This window comes from Lissotriton vulgaris, chromosome 3_1 (assembly GCF_964263255.1).
Source record: "Lissotriton vulgaris chromosome 3_1, aLisVul1.2, whole genome shotgun sequence".
NCBI lineage: Eukaryota > Metazoa > Chordata > Amphibia > Caudata > Salamandridae > Lissotriton > Lissotriton vulgaris.
Genome location: NC_141689.1, coordinates 733,404,984 through 733,431,090, shown reverse-complemented (window position 1 = coordinate 733,431,090; position 26,107 = coordinate 733,404,984). Strand labels below are relative to the sequence as shown.

Here is a 26,107-nt window from a genome sequence, read left to right as displayed (position 1 = left end):
CCTTTGTTCCTCCTTCTGGACTTCTGTTGCCTCTTTCTGCATTTCTCTTGCTTCTTTCTGTGCCTTTCTTCCTCTTTCTTCACATGTCCTACCTATCTAGGCATAGTTAGTAATTAGCATTTAAAAAACTTTGGAAATTCACTGAAACAACCATAGTTTTCAGGGATGATATTGTTAGAAATTAGCATTTTATAAATCATACAAATTAGCTGAAAAAAACCATAGTTTTCAGGGACATTATAGTTAGAAAATAGCATTTAAAAAACCTTTAAAATTCACTGAAAAAAAACAACAGGTTTCAGGGACGTTATAGTTAGATATTAGCATTAAAAAACCTTAGAAATTCACTGAAAAAACCACAGGTTTCAGGGACGTTATAGTTAGTTGGACATTTCATTCGTACAAAACAAAGACAAATTAGGCTGTTACAGTTAGTTGAGCTAACTATAACTCATGCCCCCGCAATGCACTGCTGATGATGTCACATATTACATCACTGATGACATGGTCAGTGACATCACTGATGACATCTCAAATTACAACACTGATGACATCACTGATGACATAATCCATGTGATAATCTGATGCACCTCTTCACACCCTAATATTACCTTTGATACACCCACTCTAAAATACAGACTACCATTTTTTAAACCAAAGACACACCAATACCAGTTACTACATACCCACTCACGAATTCCTAAACACACATCTACTCATTCACCTACACAGTCACTCATACATGCAGTCACTCATCAATACAGCATTATCACATGCACTCATACACCTATACAAACACTCACACACTTCCATTCACCCATAGAGGTACTCACACAACTAGCCAGTCATGCAAAGAATCAATCACACTCCCATTTACTCACCTACACAGTTATACACACTCCACGTCACTTATTTATACAGATACTAACACATACTTACTCTTATACAATCACTGACACAAGTACACACTCATCCATAGAGCCACTCTCACAATCACTCACTCTCACATATAATCATTTATATACTCTAACACTCACATATACTGCCTTTCACTTATGTAGTTACTCACACATGTACCACTGAGACATCCATTCATTCACCAACACAGCCATACACACACTCACCCACCCATACAGCCCCTCACAGACGTAGTCTAGAACTCATACACCCAGTGCATCAACCACTCACACATCTATGCACGAAGTCACACACACCCCACCCACCCACACAGACACTCAGGCACACATACAGATACTCAGAAAACCAATTAATAACCCAAATAAACACTTAAGTAGCCAGTCACCAACCCATGCAGCGCTTACACACGAACTGACAGACTGATACAGACAATCACACAGTTTAGTCACTAACCCAGGCATTCAGTAAGCCACATTTAATCACTCACTTATATAGTCAGTCACGCTCACTTATATAGTCAGTCACACATCTACTAAATCATCCATTCAGACACTCATACAACCACTCATTCTTCAAAACACCTTGGTCTATATATATATAAAACATATTTAAACTTTACAGAAACACACAGTCACTAGATGATGTCATGAGTGATGTCATTTGAGATGTCATCAGTGATGTCACTGACCATGTCATGAGTGATGTAACAAGTGACATCAATAGCATTGCATTGCTGGGGCGCGAGTTATAGTTAGCTCAACTAACTATAACGGACACATTTCTCTGGTTTTGTATGAGTAAAATGTCCAACTAACTATAATATCCCTGAAACCTGTGTTTTTTCAGTGAATATATATATATATATATATATATATATATATATATATATATATATATATATATATATATATATATGTATATATATATATGTTTATATATATATATATATATATATATTATTATAGAGGCTTTTGTAGCGCGCTCTGTTACTAAGAAAATAGTATCCTGGCGCGAAAGGGATGAGAGGCAAGGCAGAGGGGGACCCTATACAGTGATGTTGAAAAGGTGGGTCTTCAGTCCCTTCTTGAACAGAGTGATGGATGGGGCTGTTCTTAGCTGCTGCGGAAGGGTGTTCCATGCTCTCGCCGCTCTGACTGAGATGGATTGTATATATATATATATATATATATATATATATATGGCTGAATTCTCATCTGTAGCAGTAATTCATGTCTCCATCTCACTGTTGTGAGTATTCATTTCATGATCTCCACCAAACAACATTTATTGATGGTTTCCTGTATTTTCCATCAACGCCCATAGCAACTTTAAGGCATAGGTAGCCTTCAGAAGACCATATTATGATTTAGTTTGCAGTCAGGCATTATCATCCATCCCCTTGCCCACGGCATGGTGAAAGGTCTTTAACTTCATTCTCTGTTGTGTTAGTTCTTCAGGCAAGTCGTCCCATGTTAAAATATGATCAGGAGCTGCATCATTTTTAAAACCATTCATCTCCTGTGGTTCTTCCTTCATGGTGCTCTCATGTTTGGATAGTGAAGAAAGTTGCTTTGTTGCCCTATCAGACTTCCTTGATGTTAACAGGGCAAGGAGATTCTGGAGTAGACCAGTCAGCAGTTCCACCAGAGCTTGCCAATGCTCCTCTTCTGTCTCCTATTCTTAGGCCTTGCATCAGAACTCTGTTTCCAGTCAGAGGTCTGAGGCAATTTAAAACAAGTGAAGGGAAGCAATGTTAAAGTTCCCGATACAGACCCAGAAGATGGAATGTGGGGTAACAACTTCACGTGGACAGTGAGAGCTAGAGAAGGACCATTCAACAGTTGCGTCCATCATTAGACGTCTTCACTCTGTGAAGTGTGATATTTCAGTTCTTCCTTAAAGTATAGAAGGTTATGTTTTGAGTCCACGATTGATGGAAGACTCGCAGAAGCATTAGACTCAGTACCCTGAGAGATCTTTATCTGTATTGTTCCATTGAACATACACTAGTGAACTGGGATTGAGAAGAAGTGGCATTTCCATAATCCCTGATGGGACAGTAAAGAAGGATCAAATCGAACAGGTGGGAGAGGAGGATTCCCTGACAGGCTTTTTAATGTCTCGAACTTTGACTATGTTTTGACTTGGTAGTCGATGGAGACATTTATAGTGGGTAGATGGACATTTTTCAAAAAATGCATGTCCTTTCATCTGTTTTTTTTAATCTGATGTGAGGCATCTGAGCACTATGGCAAGTGGGCAGATGCCTGGTGACTCAACAAGAAGAATTTAAACTAGCTAAATATATAGTTTAGGTGTGATTATTTAAATCAAAATTAACCAAGAACAAGTGGCTGAACACTCTGTCTAGTCCTGTAGGGGCAGAGTTACATATTGTGATTGATTGTGGCATACGATGAATCTAGGTTGACCATTGCTAACTACCTCCTCACACTGATAAGAAAACTGATTGGTGTTATAGACAATGTTTTCATTTCCTTGTGTTCCCTGGAGTTGGTAGTTACCTTTTATTACCAGCATGTGTGGTGCAGGACCAGTGAAGGATCACATTACAGTTGAACGGGTCTTCGAATTTTGCCTTTGCTTTCTTCATGAGATGGAAGATATTTGCATGTCCATCACAGAAGGACAGGATAGGGCATTCCTCTTTTTATTGATATGGGCATTTCTCTGTTGGTGGGTTAGCTGTTTTGATTCACTCGCTGCCTTCAAGGTGTGTGTGAAGCTCATTAGTCAGAAGAGAATGCAGTGTGGGAAGCAAGTTATAGTAGTACAAAGTCATTGGTGCTTTAATGACGTATCTGAAGTAGGCAGTTAAAGCTTTCTTATACTGTCAGAAGAAATCTATTAGGAAATCTGCAGATATTTTAGAGACAGAGGAAAGACTGCAAAACCAACATTCACAGCTTCAACATTAGCTCAACATTTCTAAGGAAACTGATTTGGCATGACCATTTTAAATGACATTATTTAGTGTCAGCTAGTTACTAGTGCAGTCACTAAGTATTGGTGAGCGGAGTGAAATACCTGGGTGAACAGATGGCGTCACAAAAAAGTTAGTCACTGACTTATTAGGTACCTTTTTTCACATATATTACAAATATGCTCTATAAAACTTTTTAAAATAGTTTGTGTATTCAATGTATCCTCAATGACAAAAGTAAATTTACAAGATGTTACAAGATGCACACGCCCAGATTTAGTTTCGCAGCGCTGTCTACAAATTGTAGCTCTGCTCAAATGATAAAAAGCAGCTCTGCATCAGATTTAGCAAAAGTCACCTGCTCCTGACATCATCAGCGCTCTCACACTGAAAATGGTTCTGTGTGGCACTCAATATTGCTCTGTGGAGCAGTGTCTAGCAAAGGATTACTTGAGGTACAACCTCCAGTATAAATTGCTATATGTAGAAAAACACAGAGGTCGAATGTGTTAGACAAGACATTTTTTTCACATAAAAAACAACTGCTACGCAGATGTATATCAAGACATACTGCTTGAACCCTTGCTTGGGCCACATTTATCTAGGTGTTAGGATTTGGTGCAAACCCAGATCTCATCAGGGGTGGGCATAACTCACGTAATTCCGTGTAGCGTAATCACACGGAATTGTCCAAAATGGCTGCGAGATTACTCGGAATTATGCGAGAAGGTTAATTCTGCATTTAAAGCTATTTTCTCAGCACTAAAATGCCTCCGCGCATCCAAAATGGATGACAGCATGCATTTTTCACTCTGAGATAGTACTGAATGCAACAGAACATTAATGGTGAGCCTCTCACTCTCGCTAAATGTGTACTTGGAATTGGATTTCCCCCCCCCCCAAATTACTGTCAATTATCCGAGCGGGCAGAATCGCATTATTATTTATTATAGGTAATTCTGCACCACAGAGTAAAGCAGAATTACCTAAATTAAACCAATCACTCAGGCATCATTGAAATTCCGCCCAGGTCTACATTAAACTACTTTGTTAGATGTGGCTTGTGCCAAAATCTATGGTTTCTCCTTTGTTCCATCTCAGGTACGACCTCTTTGTATAAATTAACATGAGCTTTTGAAAAATGGTTTAAGCGCTGCACAAGGTTCAACGTTCAGTACAAATAAACATTTTCACAAGAAAGTTGATCTCCACTGCAGTTTGTGCCCGCTCTGCAGAACTTTAAACAAATCTGAGTCTTATGCTTTCTTGGGATAAAGGTAAAATGTTGACACCATTTGCCAAGCATCAGTGGCAGCGAGGAAGGTGCATTAACAAAATAAATATACAAAATGCTCTACTCTGTATTCATGTGTGAACGAAATGACCAAGTACCTGTTTTTTGAAGCGGGTAACTCACATTTAGCATGTCTTCCATGAAACTTAGGATAGGGCCTGTGATATTTAAAGCAAAGTCAACAGATCCATTCTGTATCACTTGTTTCCGAGCCCAAATGCGAATCTGTGGAATAGAAAAAGATATTTGGCAATTAATCCCCTACTGATATTGGATAGCATTTTAATGAACCGCCCATATAAAAAGTTGTTAGGGGTGGTATCCTTTTCCTTTAATACTACTATATGGCGTTTCATAATAAAGCATTGTTGTAGGCTGGCACTAAAACGTGTATACACACCAAAAACGCCTAAGCAGTGAACATTTCAGGGTGTGTGGCTCGGGATTTTCAGTGTAACTGAGCTAACATTTGACTGGAAAGAAATTACTGAAATGTGTGGAAACTGAACCTCATTTATCACATTGCTTTGCAGGAGGATCAGTCCAGCATTTAAGAGAACTAACTACACACTGAGATAAGCAATGAATAACCGCCATTAGACCTTGCGGATATACTGCCTTCGTAAAAAGTTACACATTTTAGAGGTAGAGAGAGGTAACAAAATAATTTTCACCTTGGTGTCGGGAAGGCAAATAAACATATTGACTTTGTACAAAGAGAGTAATACAAATGTACAAACATTCTAAAGAGGCCATCAGGGCTCTGCATTACTCTAAGGAGTGTCATGTTAAATTTCAAACAGATGGGAGAAGCTGTTGCATTCTTCTAAGGACATCCTAAATTATCCCGTGCTCAACCTCTGGTAGCTTTGCAGAGAGCAGTCAGGATTAACTTAGGAGGTAATGTGTTAAGCATTTGTGCAACACATCAAACAGTAACATAGCAAAAACACCGCAAAAAAAACCCACACCAGATCCAAAAAATAAAGAATATTTTTCAAAGAAAAGAAGACAAAAATGACAAAAATCCAATCAGTGGAAGTCAAGATATGAATTTTTAAAGATTGAATGCAAAAATAGAGCTTAGAAGCAGTAATCGCTAATGACCGCAATGGAGCACAGGCTAGATACCTGACCCACGCAGGGGCTGCTGAGCACAAATACTTTGATCCTGGTCTCAAACAGTGAATTGAGGGGTGCAGACGAGTGATGCTTTGGTGATACCCACGCAGTTGGGATGATGCGCCGAATTTCTATGCGCAACAGTGGTGATGCGTCGGGTTTGTGAGCAAAGCACTGCTTCTATGGGCAGCAGTTCTGAATGCTATGCACCTGGTTTCTCCACGTTGTAGAGGCGATGTGTCGATCTTCTCCACGCAGTAGTGGCGATGCTTCGGTTCTAAAGCCGCAGTTCAGGAGGAGAGGTGGCGGTTCCAACTTCGATGTGTCGATCTGGTTCCCGCAAAGACGGCGATGCATCGGATCTGATCGGTGCAACGATGTTGATGCATGGGTTCTGACAGTTGTAGGGACCCAGGTTAGTTGACACCCCTTGGCAGAGCAGGACTTGCAGCAAGTGATGCCCAGGTGCTGTTTGTAGGTTCAAGAGTATTCTTTGATATCCCTGAGTCTTCAGAGCAGGAGGCAAGCCAACAAGTCTTTGGAGATAGTTAGGTACTGGGATGTGGAGATGCAGGTCAGTCCTTCTCACTCCTCGGCAAGAGGGCAGCAGGTCAGCACAACAAAGCAATCCAGCAGACTGGCAGTCCCAGCAGCAGCAGTCCGTCTGCCTGGTAGAATGTCCTCAGTTCCAGAGTTGTTCTCCATTGGTGATGTCAGAGTTCCAGTGCTTGAATCCAGTTGCACCTTTGAAGTGGGAGAGACTTTAAAGAGAGGCCTTTGAAGAGCACATAGTTCCTGCCCTTCATGCCCCGGCTCCAGACTCACTACAGGTGGGTATGCAACCCTTTGTGTGTGGACAGGACACACCTATTCAGGTGTAAGGGAGGTGGCGCTCAGCTCCACACCCCTAACAAGCCAGTTCATGGTCCGTTAAGGCTCATCAAGTCACACCTAAGCTCCCATTATGTGTGGCTGTCTAGAGGGAATGCACAAAGCCCAGCTGTCTCCCACCCCAGTCGTGCATTCAAAGACACACAGAAGGCACTAAATGGATAAAGTAAGAACATTTCAGTTTCCTCAAGGTGGCTCTTTCAAACAGCAGCACCGCCGCAATGCCAAAAAGAGCATGTTGTGCATTCCACTGCACTATGCGGCAGGCACTACACTGTGCCTGCCGCTTGTTGCAGTGAAATGTTGGGAGGGTACCATGGGTACCCCCCTGAGTGCACTCTCACCTCCCCCCAACACAAGGGGGGCCAGCAACAGGCCCCCAAAACCAAACTCTGCATGCCTTTCAACGGCAGTTACACTGACACTGAAAGGCTGGCTGGAGACCTCATCATAATTTGGTGGATGGTGCTTGCTAGGTACCGCCACCATTTTATGGATGCAGACCACTCCGCAGGGCAATCGTGACGATTGCCTGTGGCAGTTCCGTGGCAGACGGGCTTTGGCTCCGCCGCAGTCGTGACCTGGATCCCACCACCATCGTAAGCTGGCGGTGGCAGAATCGTGGTCCGCAGGTCCGGCGGACCTCACCGCTGGCCCGGAGGTGGTGGTCTTTCCGCCATTGTAATGGGCCCCTAAGTTCTGTTAATTTCTTTTGGTGATAAAGCTTTAATCAATAATAGTAAATTCATTTAAAATATTTAAAGTAATGAAATATTCATTCAAATGCAAATTAATAGGGATGTAGCTTTTTTATTATGTTCCACGTTTAAAATAAATATATACAAGTAATTTACCTTAATATTTAACATAAAAATATTCAACACATTTTTTCATGCTTAATAAACTTTTATTATTTTCTATAAACTTTACAACAGGGTACAGTCCGCCCTGGTGGCGGAGAGCTAACAATGTTAGCCTAAATTAGCAAAGCGAATATAGGACCTGATCCAGCTGTTAGTTGGTGGAAGGTGCAGACAAAACGGAGCATCGATACATTAGAAAACTGGCTCGGGTAAAGTTTGAAAAAAAGCTGGAAACTTTATTTGAAAGAACTTTCGAAGACAGTGTTATTCATGTAACTAATAAAATGTGTAAAATAGTTTTTTTAGACTGTACTGTACAAAGGTGAGAGCAATATCACTTTTGGAGCAAGATGTGGTGTGATGTGCACAACGTGTCAATACTTTAATTGATTTTGAGATTTGTATAATCGCTACATTTGTTTAGCTATTAAAGGATTATGAAAAGTTTATCTTCAGTGAAAAATTCAACAGTGTTTTAATGGAATGTGAGAGTGATCTGTTGTCATTTAAGTTTTTTGATACCTCCAATTATTTGTTCTGTGGAAAAGGGTACAGTTTTGACGTACTTTGCTGCTAAAATAATTGAAATGCAACTACAGTGAACTGTTTGAAATGCATCTTCCATAATGCCTTGGTATGTTCCTTGTGTGAAACACCCCTCTGAAATATATGAAAGGGTTCCTTCTTAGCAGGAGGAATGTGAGTAGGTTGTGTAAACCCGTGGGACTAACCTATGCTTAGTTGGGTATTTCAATGCACCTATAAGAAGATGAAAGACTCCATAGATGAAAGTAATAGTCTTCTCTGCTGAGTGGCAAGAACCATACCGTTCGTGTCAGGAGATATGCATGACTGGTTGAGCAAATACGTCAAGGCTAAAGTTATTAAAATGTGGGTAAAATGAAGTGGCTGAAGTGCACTGCCATAATCTGAGCTTATTCATTTGGTTTGAATTCAAAGATATCTTTTACAAACACCATGTAGCACAAATCCCTGGATTCAGGCTAAAAGGGTTTCAGAAAATGAGACCATTATTCAGCTTGCCGAAGACTGCTTCATTGGTTTCTACTAGAGTCAAGAGGGAACGTTCAAAACGGTGTGCATTATTTAATAATGTTTCATGCAAGCAATGCAAAGCACTGCGTTGATTTACTAACTAGCGTAGAAACCTGTAGGTGCAGTGCAAAATTGTTCATTGTAACCACCCACACAGCCCTTAGTAAACCTTGGTCTGTGTGTGTGATGTATGACGCCTTTTACATCCATTGCCATTCTTATAAAAGGAAATAAATCTAACATTCTGACCTTCAAACTTAGTTGTAATTTATAGACCAAGGTCATTATCTTGTTACAAAACTTAGGCAGACGAGTTTGGCAAATAAACATTTCTTTGCACAAGCTTCACTTATCTTAAACGACTGACGTCATGCCATAAAACTCAAAAGCTCACTCTTTCTCTAGCTACATGTCCAGTCAGAAAATGACCAGTGAATAGTGATGGTAGGTAGGTCAGTAAATATGTGCTTTATCAGAAAGTTATCAGAATCTAATCAGGCATTTCGTAATGCAATTAGTGTTTCAATGCAGAACAGAACTGAGCAAGGAGATATATAAGTTTCTACATAGAATTCAGGGAATTGAAATGGTACAATGAAGTACAACAATAATCGCAGCTTATTACAACTAAATGATTTCAATTGAGCTTCAGTGGCATATTTTTATAGATAACCATTAACCATTAGACATTTGTAAACATATCTCATTCAGTACTTCTTACATGACATTTAGAAAGCCACTACCATTCCATTTAAGGCTAAATTTTTATATTTTATAACACACAGCATACACAACTCTATAGTCCCATATTGTTAGAAACTGGGTTGTTGGTTGACTAGGGTATGAGCTCAAGTCAGGCCGCAACCACAATCCTATCTAGGGTAAGTATAAGGCAAACCCTAAATTAACCTTTGTTGCCTTCTAATGTGTAAAGTGTATGTCCAATGCTTCAAACAGTAAAACAGTGAAAACATAACACAAAAAGAATCCACACCAGGTTAGGAAAATTGAGGTCAATTTATTAAATAAAACAAGACCAAAACAACAGCAAACTAGTAAGTGGAACTGTAGATATTCATTTTTAAAGAATAAAATGTAAAATAGCTCTCAGAAGCAATAAGCACCTATTTAGGATATCTGGTCACGCTGGACCGGGGTAAAGTCAAAAGTTCCTGCCAACCACCAACCGCAAACCGTCAGTTTTCTCCATGCAAAGCAAGCAATGCGTTGGTCCAGAGGGAATGCACTGGTCCCGAATGTGATGCGTGGGTTTTGATCCTAAAGCAGAGGATGTGTTGATTCTGATGACAATGCGCTGGTTCCAAAGGTGATGGACATCGTCCGCTCCATGCGGCAACTGGGATGCGCAGATGTCGTTCAAGCAAAGTCAAAGATGCACCAGTTCTGATCCCACAACGGGGAAGATGTGCTGGTTTCAATGAGGATTCAGGTGTTGGCTGAAGAATCACCTTAGGCCTCACTTCCAAGGGTGCAGGACTGGGGGGCACCACTTGGCAGGGCAAACCCCCAGATGGCAGAGCCCAGCTGCAGATGCAAGTAGGTTGGAAGCCTTTTATGTCCCTCAGACGTCAATCAGAAGGCATGTTAGCAAGCCCTTGGAGTCGCTCAGGGTTCAAGTGATGCAGGTCCAGTTCTTCTCATCCAGGCAGGTAGGAGGGCGGCAAAGCAACAGTCCAGCAGAATGGCAGTCCTTCAGCAGCACAGCAGCTTTTCTTCCTGGCAGAATCTTCACAGGTCCAGAAGTGTACTGAAGTGGTGGTGTCAGAGGTCCATTACTCATACCCAGTGGTCCAGTACTCATACCCAGTTGTTCTTTTGAAGAGGGGGTGACTTCAAAGAAAGGTCTTTGAAGTGCACAGAGTTACTCCCTTCCTTCCCTCTCTCAATTCTCACTACAGGGTGGTATGCAGCCCTTTGTGCGGGGACAGAACACAGACTATTCAGGTGTAAATGTGAGGCTCTGCCCAGCTCCTCTCTCCCATCCTGCCCAGGATGGTCCATCAGGATATGGATAGCCCATCAAGTGACACCTAAACTACCCTTTGTATGTGGCTGTCTAGAAGGAATGCACATAGTCCAGCTGCCCCCCCCCCCCCCGACATGTATTAAGAGACAGGCAGCAGGCACAAAATACCAAAAGTAAGAAAATAACAACTTTCGAAAAGTGGTATCTTTAGACTTGCAACTTAACATACAACTTCATCATAAGTTGTGATTTCAAATTGTGAGTTCAGAGACACCAAGCTTGAAAAGTCTATCCCTTCTCAATTGGGTATTACACATAAACGATGTAATAAGGTAATCTCAGTGTTATTTTATGGGTGAGATTGACCTTGCAGTAGTGAAAAACTAATTTGGTAGTATTACACTACCAGGGCATGCTAAACTTAAAAGTACATGTCCTGCCTTTTAGAAACATTAAAACCCTGCCCTATGGTCTACCAAGGGCCTACCTTCGGGATGACTTATTGGTATAAAAAGGAGAGATTTAGGTCTGGCAAGAGGTTCAGTGTAAGCTACACATACAGGCTCTTCAATGGCACGCCTGAGCCAAGGTTAGAGGGCAACTTACGTGGGTGGCACAATGAGCGTGGCAGGCCCCTAGTAGCATTTAATTTACAGTCCCTGGGCACATGTGGTGCACTTTACCAGGAACTTATAAGTAAATTAAATAAGCCAATTGGGTATGAGGAAATATTTCCATGATTAGAGGAGAGAGCATATGCACTTTAGCACTGGCTAGCAGTGGTAAAGTGCACAGAGTTCTAAGGCCAGCAAAAAGGAAGTCAGAAAAGGTTGAGGAGGAGTAACAAAGTTTGGGGGTGATCCTGCAGAGAGGGTCATTTCCAATACATGTCAACATTCATTTCAGATTGTATTTTCAGTATTAACTGCTGCTACAAAATTCAAGTATTCTAAAAGTTGGAAGAACGATGGATATTCTTTTTAGATATGGCTTGTCAACATAGCTGTTGTCAGATCTCAAGTAATCACCAGAAAAATAACTTCAAGAAGCTATTCTAAGTGAAGGGGATGGGCACCACCCACAGGTATTTTATCGTCCTTAAGACATTTGATTGGGTAGTAGCTGTGTAAGTCATCGTACAAAGTATTTACATTGCCCCTGCTGTGCAATCATATGGTGTGCCACATGCTGCTCCAAACACCAGTGAGAAGGACAGAGGCCAGTTTGTTATTGCAGTAGAGGCAAGAGCTCAAAGGGAAGAAGGAACCTATGTGATTTCATATTTGTTAAAGGTAGTGTTTCATTCATGAAAAACTGCGCCTGCCACATGTAGTGTGATGATGCAAGACAATTACCTCTCTGACTTTCTCAAGAACATATCTCCTCCCATACATGTGCTCTGTGAAGGTGTTGCTGATATGCTGTACTGCAATATTTCAAGATGTGCACCCTTAAAGAGGCCTCTGAGAAGCTGTGTCTTCGTTCCATCTCTTAGACCAGGAAAAGTACTTAGTGTTGCCAATCTGTTCATTATTGATTGATCACGCCCTCTTGTGTGATAGCCAATTCTTTAATTGGGCAGAGGTATCACCATTGGTTGACTTTGAGTCTTGTCCTCTGTGTCACGCGCATGGACAAATGACATGGGACACAGGCGATGATTGTTCTACACCAACTTTATTGCAAATGTGTCTCCTACTCTAAATACTTCCTCTCCCTCTGACCTCATGATGTCCTTTCTCTTTCTTCATCTAGGCTACACCCATCCTATTCCGGCTGCATGTCTGGAAAGTATTCCAGCGAGTTCCCAGTGTCCAAACACTACACAATAATTATAACTCTTCAATCTGTCTTTGAGGTTGAAGCACTTGCCTTCCAGATCTGGTGGTGGTCACTGGTCAGAGTGTGTCTTCATGAAGTCTCCAGGTAGGCAGCTGAGTTTCAGGAAGCACTGATAACTGAAGTGGGTCTCATCTGTCTGAGTCTTCCGGCTCTGAGGAGAGGAGGATTTGGTTGAAGTGGGACGCGTCTCTGGAGATGGATCTTCCAGTTCTGGATGCCGTGACCATGTGTCCTTTTCTCTCTGCTACTCGCAAACAAGCTTTATCATATGGAGTGTCAGTTTTCTTCCTTTGTATTTTTCTGACGCGCACCCACTCTTCTTGTCTGATGGCACTCTCTCGAGCTTTTCTGCATTTGTCAGCATAGGGTGTTTTTTTTCTCTTTTCAGTAGGTATCAGTGGTTTGGAATTGCTGAATGTTCACTTGCCTTTCAGCAGTCCATTGTGGAAGCTTGGTCCGGATTGCGTGACCAAACATGATTGTGGCTGGACCCTTGCCAGTTGTAGAGTGAGGCATTGAGTAATTGGCGCTTAAGTCCTGGAAGAGTGCCTGGTTTAGGTCGATTTTTTCTGCAGCTGCTCTTTGAGAGGTTCTCTTAAGAGTGACCATAAATCTCTCAGCAATGCCATTGACCTGAGGCTAAGCAGTGCAATTTGTTGGTGTTACACCAATCTGAGTCAGGAACTTTTGAAATTCCTTGCTGGGGATAGGAGATCCATTATGTGACCTGAGAGTTTGAGGAATGCCCCACGTGGCAAAGATGTCATTCAATATCATTGTGAGCTTTTCATGGACTGTGGAGGAGATGGCTCAGACCAGAAGAACATGAGAATACTCATCAATAAGGACCATGACCTGCTGCTAATAATTGATGGTACCTGGATGCTTCCAGAAATACAGTCCCTAATCTACCATCCACATAATCAACCACTGTGAGTATAGTGGTGTATTATATGGTATGGTTGTTCGATTGTACCATGCAATACACTTGTAAAACTGTCTTGGGTCTAGTCAGACTTATTTGAAAAACCTTTTGCCCGACCCTGGGTAGCTGTGGCTTCGAGCAGAAAGGCTTAAACAAAATAGCTAGTTTAAAGCATTTAGAAGCAACAAATAACGAAATAAGAAAGTCCCACAACATGAAAGAAATCTGACACCAATTTATAAAAAGAGATTATATTTTTATGAAGTTTAGACATCAATATGTGCGAAACCCACCAAAGGGTTCCGGAGATATAGATTTTAAAGTAAAACGTACATTTCAGCGTTTTATTCCAAAGCAGAAACAAGCATTGGTAACCAAATTAGAAACCTTTGAAAAGTCTGAAAGAGTTGTGTTCGGCTACTCCAGCCCAAGAGGGGCAACCAATTCCGACAGGGAGAAGGTCATGGTGCCAAAAGAAGTATTTGGACAGATACCTGAACTCCAAAGTAGTCTCAAATCAATTTTCACACTTAAGATCAAGTTGCAATAGACCTCAATAGAGTGGTCCTGATTCTGGGAATACAGGATGGTAAGGATGCTGAAAGATGCTCTGAGTGCTATTCATCAGTGGGGATGTCCTTGCAGACACTGCATGGTCCATGGGCATGGTGGTGCAACTTTGGCTACAGGGGTTGATAGCCCCTGAAGTCCTCTTTGAGCCAGAAGAAGGTCAGCTGCAGCAGGACTACTGATCTCCATACACAGCAGGATCAGAAGTATCCTTTGATAAAGGCTGGTGTCTGTCTTTGGCAACCAATCTGGGCTTAGACAACACACCCAGGTCAAGCAGACTTTGGTGCATCATTTGGTCATCGAGGATCGGTCTCTTGGGTGGCCCATCGGTGGTCAGTGGTGATTGGAAGAATGTAGCTAAGGACTTGTCGACATGGGCTACTACAGCTTTGATGGCCCTGCTGCTGTTTCCAGAGGGTCAGTTGACTGACTCTTGGAGTCACTTCTTTGGCCAGGACCAACCTTTCCATGAGCCAGGAGCCACAGTCACAGTCCTCTCTTTGCTAGCCCAAGGTGTGGCAGGTGCAGTACATCAGTCGACGTAGGCTCTCTTTGCCAGGTCCAGGGGTGAGCAGGGCAGTCCTTCTTCGGTCCTTTCTCCAGTTCTTTTGTGATCTGAGGTTTAGAGTGCAACGTGCGCCATATTTATGCCTAGAAAGTGTCCTGGGGAGATGATACAGTCACTAGCCAATGGGCTACCAGGACCCCATCTACCTTGTTACAACTTACAGCTATTTATGAGACGTAGCAATCCCAGAGTGCACTATTCTGTCCACTCTGAAGATGCTAGGAGCTTAGTAGCCCACCCTAGATGTGTGGCTACCTATGGGCTACATGCCATGATTAATTTGATACCTTGAAGTACCCATTTAAGTGTCCCATTCAGAAGTTAGACAGAATGAAAGGTCAGCAAATAACTCTGTGTTAGACAATGGGGATACTAACTTTTCCTCAGCAAAGACGACAATTTGTAATTTTTGCTGTTAGGACATATTAAAAGTGTTTGTCCTACTTAATAGCATACAGCTCCCTGCCCTAGGGCTTCGCAGGCCTTTCTTATGGGAAACACATAAATATTGTTAAGGAATGAATGAATGAATGAATGAATGAATGAATAACTTTATTGTGTGGTTACTTAAAACCATTACATTAAGACCAAAGTATAAAATTACAAAAGTTAAAACCGAAAATGTTTCTGCAGGCAAACATTTATGAAAAGTTCCCAGAGTTCAAAGTGGCACAGGCAGTCGGGGACCTGGAAGGGCCACCCAGTGTCCCGCAACAATGTCTCTATTCATGTGCGCACTTGGCTGCCATCAGCTTGGACCGGGTCTGTTGTATAAACTTTCCGAACGAGGCCATCTGTTTTACTATGCTCAAGGAGTATAAATGGTGGATTGCCTCCTTAGCTGTGCGTGTCCCCGCGTCCCTAAGGATGGGCCTGAGGTAGAGGGTGCGGGGTGCACGTAGGGCAGGGCAGCAGAATAGTAAGTGGGCCAATGACTCACGTTTGTAATTACAGAGTCTGCATTCCCGAGCTCCCGTGCCAGCATTTCCTGGATGGTATAGTTCTTTGAGCGGGAGGGGGTGCAGTCTGTAGGCTAGAATCTTTTGGAGGGCTGGGAGACCCACGGCCTGCATGAGATGGTTTCAAGGGTTGTATGCGGTGTGCGGCAGGCATAGAGTCTCATGAAAGGCTCTTTTCGCGAGAGACTCAAGGTCCAAGTCCCGAGAGCAGGCACGCACTTGCTTTTTTATCGCGTATTTGATGGTCGTGTAGTTGACAAGGTCTGGATTCCACGACTCGATCGCCAGGTTAAGTTGGGTCTTTGCCGATTCAATGGTAGCTGACCAGGGGTTCCCGGGTACCATGAAGATATGTTTCAAGACAGCCTTCAGTGTGTTATCGCGTGCCGCAGTTGTAAGGTAGTAATATTTGCTTAGGGCTGCCATCTCTTCCAGATTTTGTTGGTTAAGTGAAAATTCCAGGCGAATTAGAGGGTTTCAAGGGTTGTACGCGGTGTGCGGCAGGCATAGAGTCTCATGAAAGGCTCTTTTCGCGAGAGACTCAAGGTCCAAGTCCCGAGAGCAGGCACGCACTTGCTTTTTTATCGCGTATTTGATGGTCGTGTAGTTGACAAGGTCTGGATTCCACGACTCGATCGCCAGGTTAAGTTGGGTCTTTGCCGATTCAATGGTAGCTGACCAGGGGTTCCCGGGTACCATGAAGATATGTTTCAAGACAGCCTTCAGTGTGTTATCGCGTGCCGCAGTTGTAAGGTAGTAATATTTGCTTAGGGCTGCCATCTCTTCCAGATTTTGTTGGTTAAGTGAAAATTCCAGGCGAATTAGAGTGTTTCTTGTGCATTTAGGTAAATGGTACAGTCTCTTGTATGCCCCGCAGTGAATTTTTTCCAACTCCTTGTTCAGTTTGCCTGGGTACGCCTGTTGTGCGTAATTGAGGGCCGGCATTAACGTGGTGTGGAACGGACGCTGCACCTACCTCTTTACAGCGGTGTCCGAGCGCGGGGATCCTGTCCCCCACGCTCGGTCAGTTAACGTCCCGGTCACCCAGGACACCCTCTCTTTCTCGTCCCCTGCAGGTGCCGACCCCTGAACGCGGAGTACCGGAAACACTCGCCAGCCATCCCGGAAGCGGAAACAGGACGACCTCGATCAACCCGGAAGCACCCGCCCCTGACCCCGGAAGTGGTCGGGCTATCAACAAGCCGGAAGATAGAAAAAGCCCCGAGGAGAAAGGAGAGACGTTCGGAGCAACCGACTCATGGCAGGAGGCAGCGGAGAGCGACGAACCCCCGACAGAGAGCGGCGCAGCACGGCTAGACCGAAGCGAGGAAGAGGACGAGGACGTCTGGACGGAGGACTGGTGGCGTCCTCAGGAGGAGGCTGGAGAGCGGCCGCAACTCGGACGAGAGTTGCGGCGGGGCATGTGAGTACACGTCACCCTTTCTCAGTGCCCCTGTACGTAGAGTTGTAGATATAGAGTTGTAAATATACTAGGATTCACGAGCACCGAGACACTATATATATTAATTCCCCTTTTGCACGCACACTGTATAGAGCCCGATCACTGCCCAGCACCTGGCACCTCTCTTCCCTCCCTCCTCTTCCTAGCCTCTTCCAAACCCCGTTACCGTCCCTCCCTCACCATCCTCTTTCATAACCTCTCACGCCCGGGTGTAGGTGGAAGCATTCCGACTGTGTTGCTCGGACTAAAGCCCTTACGCTTCTCTCCCTTTCTTCAAGCCTCCGTGGAGCCCCAGTACCATACCGAGGAGACTACTGGTGAAAGCGGGAAGCAGCCCTTGATCCAGAATCCACCTCACCGAGCCGGGTCATCAGCCAAGTCAACCATCCCTACCTGCATTGTGACTTTATATTTCCATTCCTCTGTTGAATAAATACCACAGACATAGCTCACTATATTCGGCCTCCCCGCCTGTTATTCCGGTCCGTACGTTCCCCAAGTCCACATCTGGTGTCAGAAGTGGGATCGCCCGGAGGCATGGAGGCCGCAGTCAAACAACTGGCGGAATGCCAGGAGCAACTAGGGAAGATGATGGAGAGATTCCTCAAGATGGCTGAAGACGATCGGGGTCAGCTGCATGACGTGCTGAAAGGCCAGGGTACCGCGCAGGACCAAGCCCTCGAGAAGCTCACAACTGTTATGGGGCAGCAAAGACCCGTCACCTCCCTGCCCTCTGTCGTGTTACAGAAGTACGTACCCGGAGAGGACCCCGATTACTTCTTCACGAACTTCGAGCGCCTAGCTCAGGCGGCTGCCTGGCCTGAAGACCGGTGGGGCCACTACTTAGGTCCCCTATTGACCGGAGAACTGCAGGCCGCCTACCAGCAAGCCAACATCCAGGGACAAACACTGTATGCCGACATCAAGACCTGCATCCTGGAACGACTGGGGATTGATGACGAGGCATATAGGGTTCGGCTACGTCAAGCAAGAGAAGGACCCCAAGAAACCCCTAGGGCTCTAGCCTTTCGTATTCAAGATCTGGCCAATCGGTGGTTAAAACCTGCTACAGCCACCAAGGAAGACATTCTGTCCAAAATATATCTAGAGCAATATCTGGCTTCCCTGCACCCTGCCACCCAGAAGTGGGTACGCCAACATGGGCGTCTAACGCTCGACAGTGCTGTAGAAATAGCCAGCGCCTATAGCAGAGCCCAGGAATCCCAGCGACCCAAGGAGGAACATCATCCCCGTATACCTCCAGGGAACCATGCTCGGCTCCCACGACCCCCTCCGGTGGTCAGGAAACCCGAGCCCGCTCCCCTTATGCCCTACCCTGTCATGCCTCGCCCCCACCCACCTGGACCCCAATGTTATCATTGTGGTGGGTACGGACATATTGCTCGCGTCTGTCCTCAAAAGTAGGAGCCCATGGAGATAGGGATGGCGAGAAACTATGTGTGTCTCACCGCTGAAACCACTCCTCCTCCCTTTCGATGCCCAGTGCGGATTGAAGGACACAGAATGATGGCACTGGCCGACACTGGATGCAGGCAAAGTGTCCTAAGACCCCAAGAACTACCTCACCCTGTCGGTCCGGTCACCGGTACCGTGGCTATCAAATGTGTCCATGGCGACACCAAGCACTATCCGACCACACAGGTCCATGTCCAACACCCCACGGATATGGGTAGTCTGCTAACGGTGGGCCTCATACCCACTCTTCCCGAACAAGCGATATTGGGGAGTGACTATAGTGGACTACCCCATCTCCTGCAAGACACCACTGAGTCTCTGAAGAAGTGGTGGGCCGATGCCCCGTTTTCCAGTGAACCCCCTCCTGGGCATCCAGCGGTTAAACCATACAAGACTAAAAGACAGAAAAGGAACGAAAGAAAGGACTTTGCTATGGCCTTTCCTGCCCAAGTCGATATCCATCCATGGGAAACCAACAGGGAGTTCCGCGCCACGCAACAGGAAGACCCGGTGTTGCAAGAGGCTTGGGCCCGTGCTCTGGACGCTGAAGATCCTCTACATGTAGGTCCTTATTTTTTTTGGAAAAACGGACTCCTTTACAGAAAGGGAGGACCCCAACAGCCTACCCAACTGGTTATCCCCGGGTTGTTTCGTGAGAAAGTACTGTTCCTAGCTCACAGCCATTTGCTGGGAGGTCATTTCAGCGATGAAAAAACCGGACACACAATCCTAGATAAATTTTATTGGCCAGGGGTACACGGACAGATCAAACAGTATTGTCGGGAATGTCCAGTCTGCCAACGGAACAGTCGATACCGTCCTCCCCGGGTTCCTCTCCAGCCCCTTCCCATCATTGATGTCCCCTTCACAAGAGTGGGCATGGACATTATAGGACCCTTGCTTCCCTCGAGATCTGGATGTAGATATGCTCTTGTACTGGTGGACTATGCCACCCGCTTCCCTGAAGCAGTACCCTTACGCCAACCCACCACCCAAAACATAGCCAAGGCCCTCATATCCATATTCTCGAGAGTAGGTTTTCCCCGCGAGATATTAACTGACCAGGGGACACCCTTTGTATCCTCCCTTATGCGCCAAGTCTGCTCCCAGCTAGGCATCAAACAAATACGAACAGCTGCCTACCACCCCCAGACAGATGGGTTGGTAGAGCGTTACAATGCTACACTCAAAACGACCCTTAAGAAACTTCTAGGCCTCGAAAGTAAAAGATGGGAGGAGATGCTTCCCCTGGCGCTGTTTGCCATCAGGTGTAAACCTCAAAGCAGCACAGGATATTCACCGTACGAATTGTTGTATGGGCGAGCCCCACGGACACTCTTAGATATGGCTAAGGAAGCCTGGGAAGCCGAACCAGACAGAACCCGACCCCTACCCGAATACGTGGACAATCTAAAGACCCACTTGGAACAGATAAGGGTCATTGTGAGGCAGAACCTGGTAGCCGCTCAAGACACCCAAAAACACCAATACGACAAGGGAACCAAAGCCCGGAAGTTCAATCCTGGAGATCTGGTGTTGTTACTATTGCCTTCTTCCGACCACAAGTTGCTAGGGCAGTGGCAGGGCCCCTTCCCTGTACTAAGAGCCGTGACTCCGGTTACCTATGAAGTGGAAACAGAACCCACCCGAGGTATCACGCAGATCTATCACGTGAACCTCTTGAAGAAGTGGGAGGGAGCCCGTTCTGTCATGTCCAATGCAATAGCCCCTCCCTTTGACAGATGCATTGACCCTGACCTCCCAGAACCCCACAGACAGAATCTCAGGCGAGCCCTGTCCTCGGTGCAAACAGTATTCTCCTCCCTTCCAGGACACTCCACCGTGGTTGAACATGCCATACATACGGAACCAGGAAAAACCGTGAGGCAAAGGCCCTACCGCATCCCCGAAGCCCGTAGAGCCATCATCAAAGAGGAGACAAATCAAATGCTGAAAATGGGCATCATAGAACCCTCCAACAGCAGCTGGAATTCCCCGATTGTTCTAGTACCCAAGCCAGATGGCTCTACCAGATTTTGTATAGACTTTAGAGAAGTAAACAAAATATCGGCCTTCGACACCTACCCCTTGCCCCGCGTAGATGAAATGGTGGAACGCATAGGCAAAGCCAAGTACATAAGCACCCTTGATCTCTGCAAGGGTTACTGGCAGATCCCTCTTAAAGAACCAGACAAACCCAAGACTGCCTTTTCCACCCCGGAGGGTTTATTTCAGTTTAAGGTGATGCCCTTTGGGCTTCACGGTGCCCCGGCTACCTTTCAAAGAGCCATGAACTTAGTACTACAGCCACACATGAGGTACGCCGGGGCATACCTGGACGACATCGTCATTTATAGTGACAGTTGGGAGCAGCACTTACATCATTTACGAGCCGTAGTGACCTCTCTAGGGAACAATGGTTTTACCATCAACCCCTCCAAGACCACCCTAGCAGCCCAGAGCGTGAAATACCTCGGATACCTATTGGGGGGAAGGACTCATACGGCCTCAGAACAATAAGATCAAGGCCATTCAGACCATCCCCTTCCCTCAAAACAGGAAGGAACTTCGTGCCTTTCTAGGATTATTGGGGTACTATCGGAGGTTTATCCCGAATTTCTCACAAACCGCAGCCCCTTTGACTGATTTGTTGAAGAAAACCACAAAAACTGAAGAAGCGCTCAGACATCCCTCAACCGTGGTAGTACACTCCTTTGAGCAACTGAAACAGTCCCTGGTTTCGGAACCAGTGTTAGTCAGCCCGGACTATACCCAAACATTCATATTGCAGACCGATGCCTCTGATCAGGGCTTGGGGGCTGTGCTCTCACAAAAGGACTCGACAGGGGTCGAACGGCCAATCCTACACCTCAGCAGAAAACTCTTTCCCCGAGAAGTTAATTATGCAGTGGTAGAGAAAGAGGCCCTAGCTATTAAGTGGGCAGTAGAAAGCCTTAGGTACTACCTCGAGGGGCGTGAATTTATACTATACACCGATCATGCCCCTCTGGAATGGATGGCCCGCAATAGGGGCCACAATGACCGAGTCCTTCGGTGGTTTCTCTCCCTACAGCCCTTTAGGTTTAAGACCTTACACAGGAAAGGGCTACAACAGGGCAACGCTGATTATCTGTCCCGGTATCCACCTCCCAACCCCCCTACAAGAAAGACAGCTAGGGAAAGGGGATGTGGAACGGACGCTGCACCTACCTCTTTACAGCGGTGTCCGAGCGCGGGGATCCTGTCCCCCACGCTCGGTCAGTTAACGTCCCGGTCACCCAGGACACCCTCTCTTTCTCGTCCCCTGCAGGTGCCGACCCCTGAACGCGGAGTACCGGAAACACTCGCCAGCCATCCCGGAAGCGGAAACAGGACGACCTCGATCAACCCGGAAGCACCCGCCCCTGACCCCGGAAGTGGTCGGGCTATCAACAAGCCGGAAGATAGGAAAAGCCCCGAGGAGAAAGGAGAGACGTTCGGAGCAACCGACTCGTGGCAGGAGGCAGCGGAGAGCAACGAACCCCCGACAGAGAGCGGCGCAGCACGGCTAGACCGAAGCGAGGAAGAGGACGAGGACGTCTGGACGGAGGACTGGTGGCGTCCTCAGTAGGAGGCTGGAGAGCGGCCGCAACTCGGACGAGAGTTGCGGCGGGGCACGTGAGTACACGTCACCCTTTCTCAGTGCCCCTGTACGTAGAGTTGTAGATATAGAGTTGTAAATATACTAGGATTCACGAGCACCGAGACACTATATATATTAATTCCCCTTTTGCACGCACACTGTATAGAGCCCGATCACTGCCCAGCACCTGGCACCTCTCTTCCCTCCCTCCTCTTCCTAGCCTCTTCCAAACCCCGTTACCGTCCCTCCCTCACCATCCTCTTTCATAACCTCTCACGCCCGGGTGTAGGTGGAAGCATTCCGACTGTGTTGCTCGGACTAAAGCCCTTACGCTTCTCTCCCTTTCTTCAAGCCTCCGTGGAGCCCCAGTACCATACCGAGGAGACTACTGGTGAAAGCGGGAAGCAGCCCTTGATCCAGAATCCACCTCACCGAGCCGGGTCATCAGCCAAGTTAACCATCCCTACCTGCATTGTGACTTTATATTTCCATTCCTCTGTTGAATAAATACCACAGACATAGCTCACTATATTCGGCCTCCCCGCCTGTTATTCCGGTCCGTACGTTCCCCAAGTCCACACTTGGCCTTGAGGACTCTTTGAATGGCAGTTGATGATGGACTGTATAAAGAGGCTTGTAGTTTACATAGGGCGAAGGTGATGGCCTTCCCTTTACCCTGAATTTTCTTTAGGTGGGTGCCACACAACCCCGATTCGTGAAAGGAGACCCCCAGGTACGTGTATTTCTGTGTGCTGTCCAAGGTCAAATGGCCAAGGCTCCATTTTGCTCTTGTTTTTTTGGGGTAGTGCCCAAAGATGACTATTTTTGACTTCGTCGGGTTTGCTACCAGCCTGTTTTTGTTGTTGTATGTTGCCAGGGCGGTAAGTGCCTTTTGAAGCCCTATTTTTGTGTGATCCAGAATTACGAGGTCGTCCGCATATTGCATAAAATGGATTTGGTTGCCCCGATCTTTGGTGTTGCTAAGGCGGCCCCCGACAGGGCTATCTCCATGTCTGCTGTATATAAATTAAACAGCAGGGGTGCCAACACGCACCCTTGTTTTAAGCCACGGTTCGTTTCAATCTTGTCGGTTGCAGAATCGGGTGAAAGTTTAATTCTTACCCAGGTGTTTTGATATAAGGATTGTATCGCTCTTAACAGAGAGGGGTCGATGTTCCAATGGACCAGCTTTCTCCATAGGATGGTGCGATCTACTCCATCGAACGCAGCTGAGTAATCGATGAAGCAGGCGAATAATGGGAGGCTTTTACGCAGCCGTGCTCGATTGGCTAGGTAGGAAAGTGCAGTGATATTGTCTACAATTGAGGACCCTGGTTTAAAGCCGGTTTGACAGAATGGCAGGAGATTTTCTTCGCTTGCCCAGTCTGTAAGGTCCTTCAGGATGGCACTGGCATAGGCTTTGCCCTCGATGTCCAAGAGGGCAATCATGCGGTAGTTCGTTGGATCCGATTTAGTCCCTTTCTTATGGATTGGGTGCAAGAGCGAGCCTCGCCATGAGTCCGGCACATCCCCCGTTAGCCAGCAGTCAGTGTATAGGTAGGTCAGATTTTCGGACCAGAATTCAATGTTTGATTTGAACAAGTGGCCTGGGAGGCCATTGGGGCCCGGTGCGCCATTTGGTCTGATTTTTAAAAAAAATATTTTGGACACTAGAGATTTTCCGGGAGGGGGAGTTGTTTCGATGATTAAAGTCGGATTCTCTCTTAATGGGGGCGTGTCGTGTGGCGGAGTGATTGCTCGTTCTTCGTTGTAGAGTGCTTTTACGTGAGAGACCCAGGCAGATGCCTCAAGGGAGTTTTCTTTGTGGTTTGTGCCTCGACCAAGGTGAGTTATGTAACTCCAGAACTCTTGTGATTTCCCGGGGCTCAGCCACTGAGCCTCGCAATGGTTACGCTTTGCAGCCCACACTTTTTTGGAGTGGCTCTTTGCATCCTCCTGCAGTTGTATTTTGTTTGTGATTGAGCGGTTTTTACTGAGGGCTTTTCGTTTTTTGTTTAAGTCCTTTGCACTTGTTTTAATTTCTGCATTAAATTCAAAGGCCGTCGGGGGATGCCAGTAGATTGTCCTTTGTTTGTGCCCGCGTCCCCGGAGTTTTGCCGCTAAAGTGACGGTGATTCCATCCCATATTGCTATTGCGTTGTGGCTGTGTATGCGCGGTGGCCAACCTGCCCACGAGTTTGCCCAGTTGTTAAAAGTTGCGGTTGCTACTTGTCCCCATTTAATTCTTCTGGGCAGCTTTATTAATTCTTGGCCGTCCGTTTCCCCGATGCATACGGGCCTATGTCGTGAATTCACTAATAAGTTCATGGTTATTGTTAGAGCTGCATGGTCGCTGTCATTGCGTTGGTGTACAGTGAAGTTGGTCATTTGGGCTTGCAGTTTATCGCTTAGGATGATGTAGTCGATCGTCGTTTGATTGTTGTATGTAGGACCGACCAAGGCTCTCGGGGTGTTCTCTAAGAGCACTGTGTGCGCTGTCGCCAGTTTGTAGGATTTTAAAAGTTCATTCAGTGCTTTGGCGGCCCCGCGCTGTTGATTTTGCTCTGTAGAGACCCCTATGCTGTAGATGTTAAAGTCACCGAGGATAATACAGTCTAATGATGAATGGTGTAGCAGTAAGGTGTCTAGTTGTTTTGCAAGTGTGAGCGAATTAGCTGTGTTCTCCTGCAAGTTATGGTAGATGTTGATTAGTAATATTGAAGCAGTGCCGCTGATGGAATGGGGGAATTTCAGAATGCCCTCCTGAAGGGTGTCTGGTTGGTTATGAAATTCCATGAACTCTATATTCAGCGAGTGTTTAATATAGACACAAGTCCCCCTGAGGGTCTTCCAAATATGTTGTTCTTTTTTGCTGCTTTGCCATATTCTGCATATCATCTTAGTGACAGCGGTTGGGTCAGCCAAGTTTCCTGTATGCATATGATGTCTGCTTCCTCCAAGAATTTCACCGCGGCTTGATTCAGTAGCAGCTTTTTGAGGCCTGAGACGTTCCACGTTAATATTTTTAAGCTCTCGGTGGTTCTCTTTTTGTCTAAAGTTTTTACTCGCTCAATGGGAGTGTGTTGATAAGATCGGGCTAAATTTGCAGGATAGAGTCTGTTAGGAGCTGGAATTTAGTGCTGATGACAGCCAGGACCAATCTTTGCTTGCGTGACCCCTGGTTATGCACAATCGATTTTCTTGGCTGGGGTTAGTTGTAATCTTGATTGGGGTTCCATTAATTGAACTAGTATTTATGCTGCCTTTACATCCCTGGAGAACGGACACAACTTTTGGCCGATAGTTGGAAGAAGCATTTACGCGTGTGATTCCAGCCACGCCCTGTTCCTGGTTGTCCAGCTTAGAGTGTGACATCAAAGTTTTTAAAATTGAGGGATATTTTTGTACCGGCTTTGCCTTTATCTTTATGCCCCAGCTTTCCAGTAGAGAGTGTTGGCTCCTCAGTGTCTCCGCCAGGGCTGGACTGATGAAAGTTAATTCCGTTGTTTTGTTTTTTTCCTCCGCATCCGGGGGCAGGAAAGAGATGGTTTCGATGTCTGTGGTTTTTATGCCTTCCAGTCCCGGGATGTTTGCGCAGAGTGTCA

The 26,107-nt window shown here is 45.6% G+C and overlaps 1 protein-coding gene across 1 annotated transcript in view; it reads right to left on the bottom strand.

The window, feature by feature from the left end:
• LVRN (laeverin) overlaps positions 1-26,107 on the bottom strand; it is a 648,183-nt gene that overhangs the window by 418,873 nt on the left and 203,203 nt on the right. Inside the window, exon 4 of the mRNA XM_086961059.1 lies at positions 5,255-5,381. Within this exon, the coding sequence (XP_086817185.1) occupies positions 5,255-5,381 (127 nt within the window). The remainder of the gene's footprint in view (positions 1-5,254; positions 5,382-26,107) is intronic.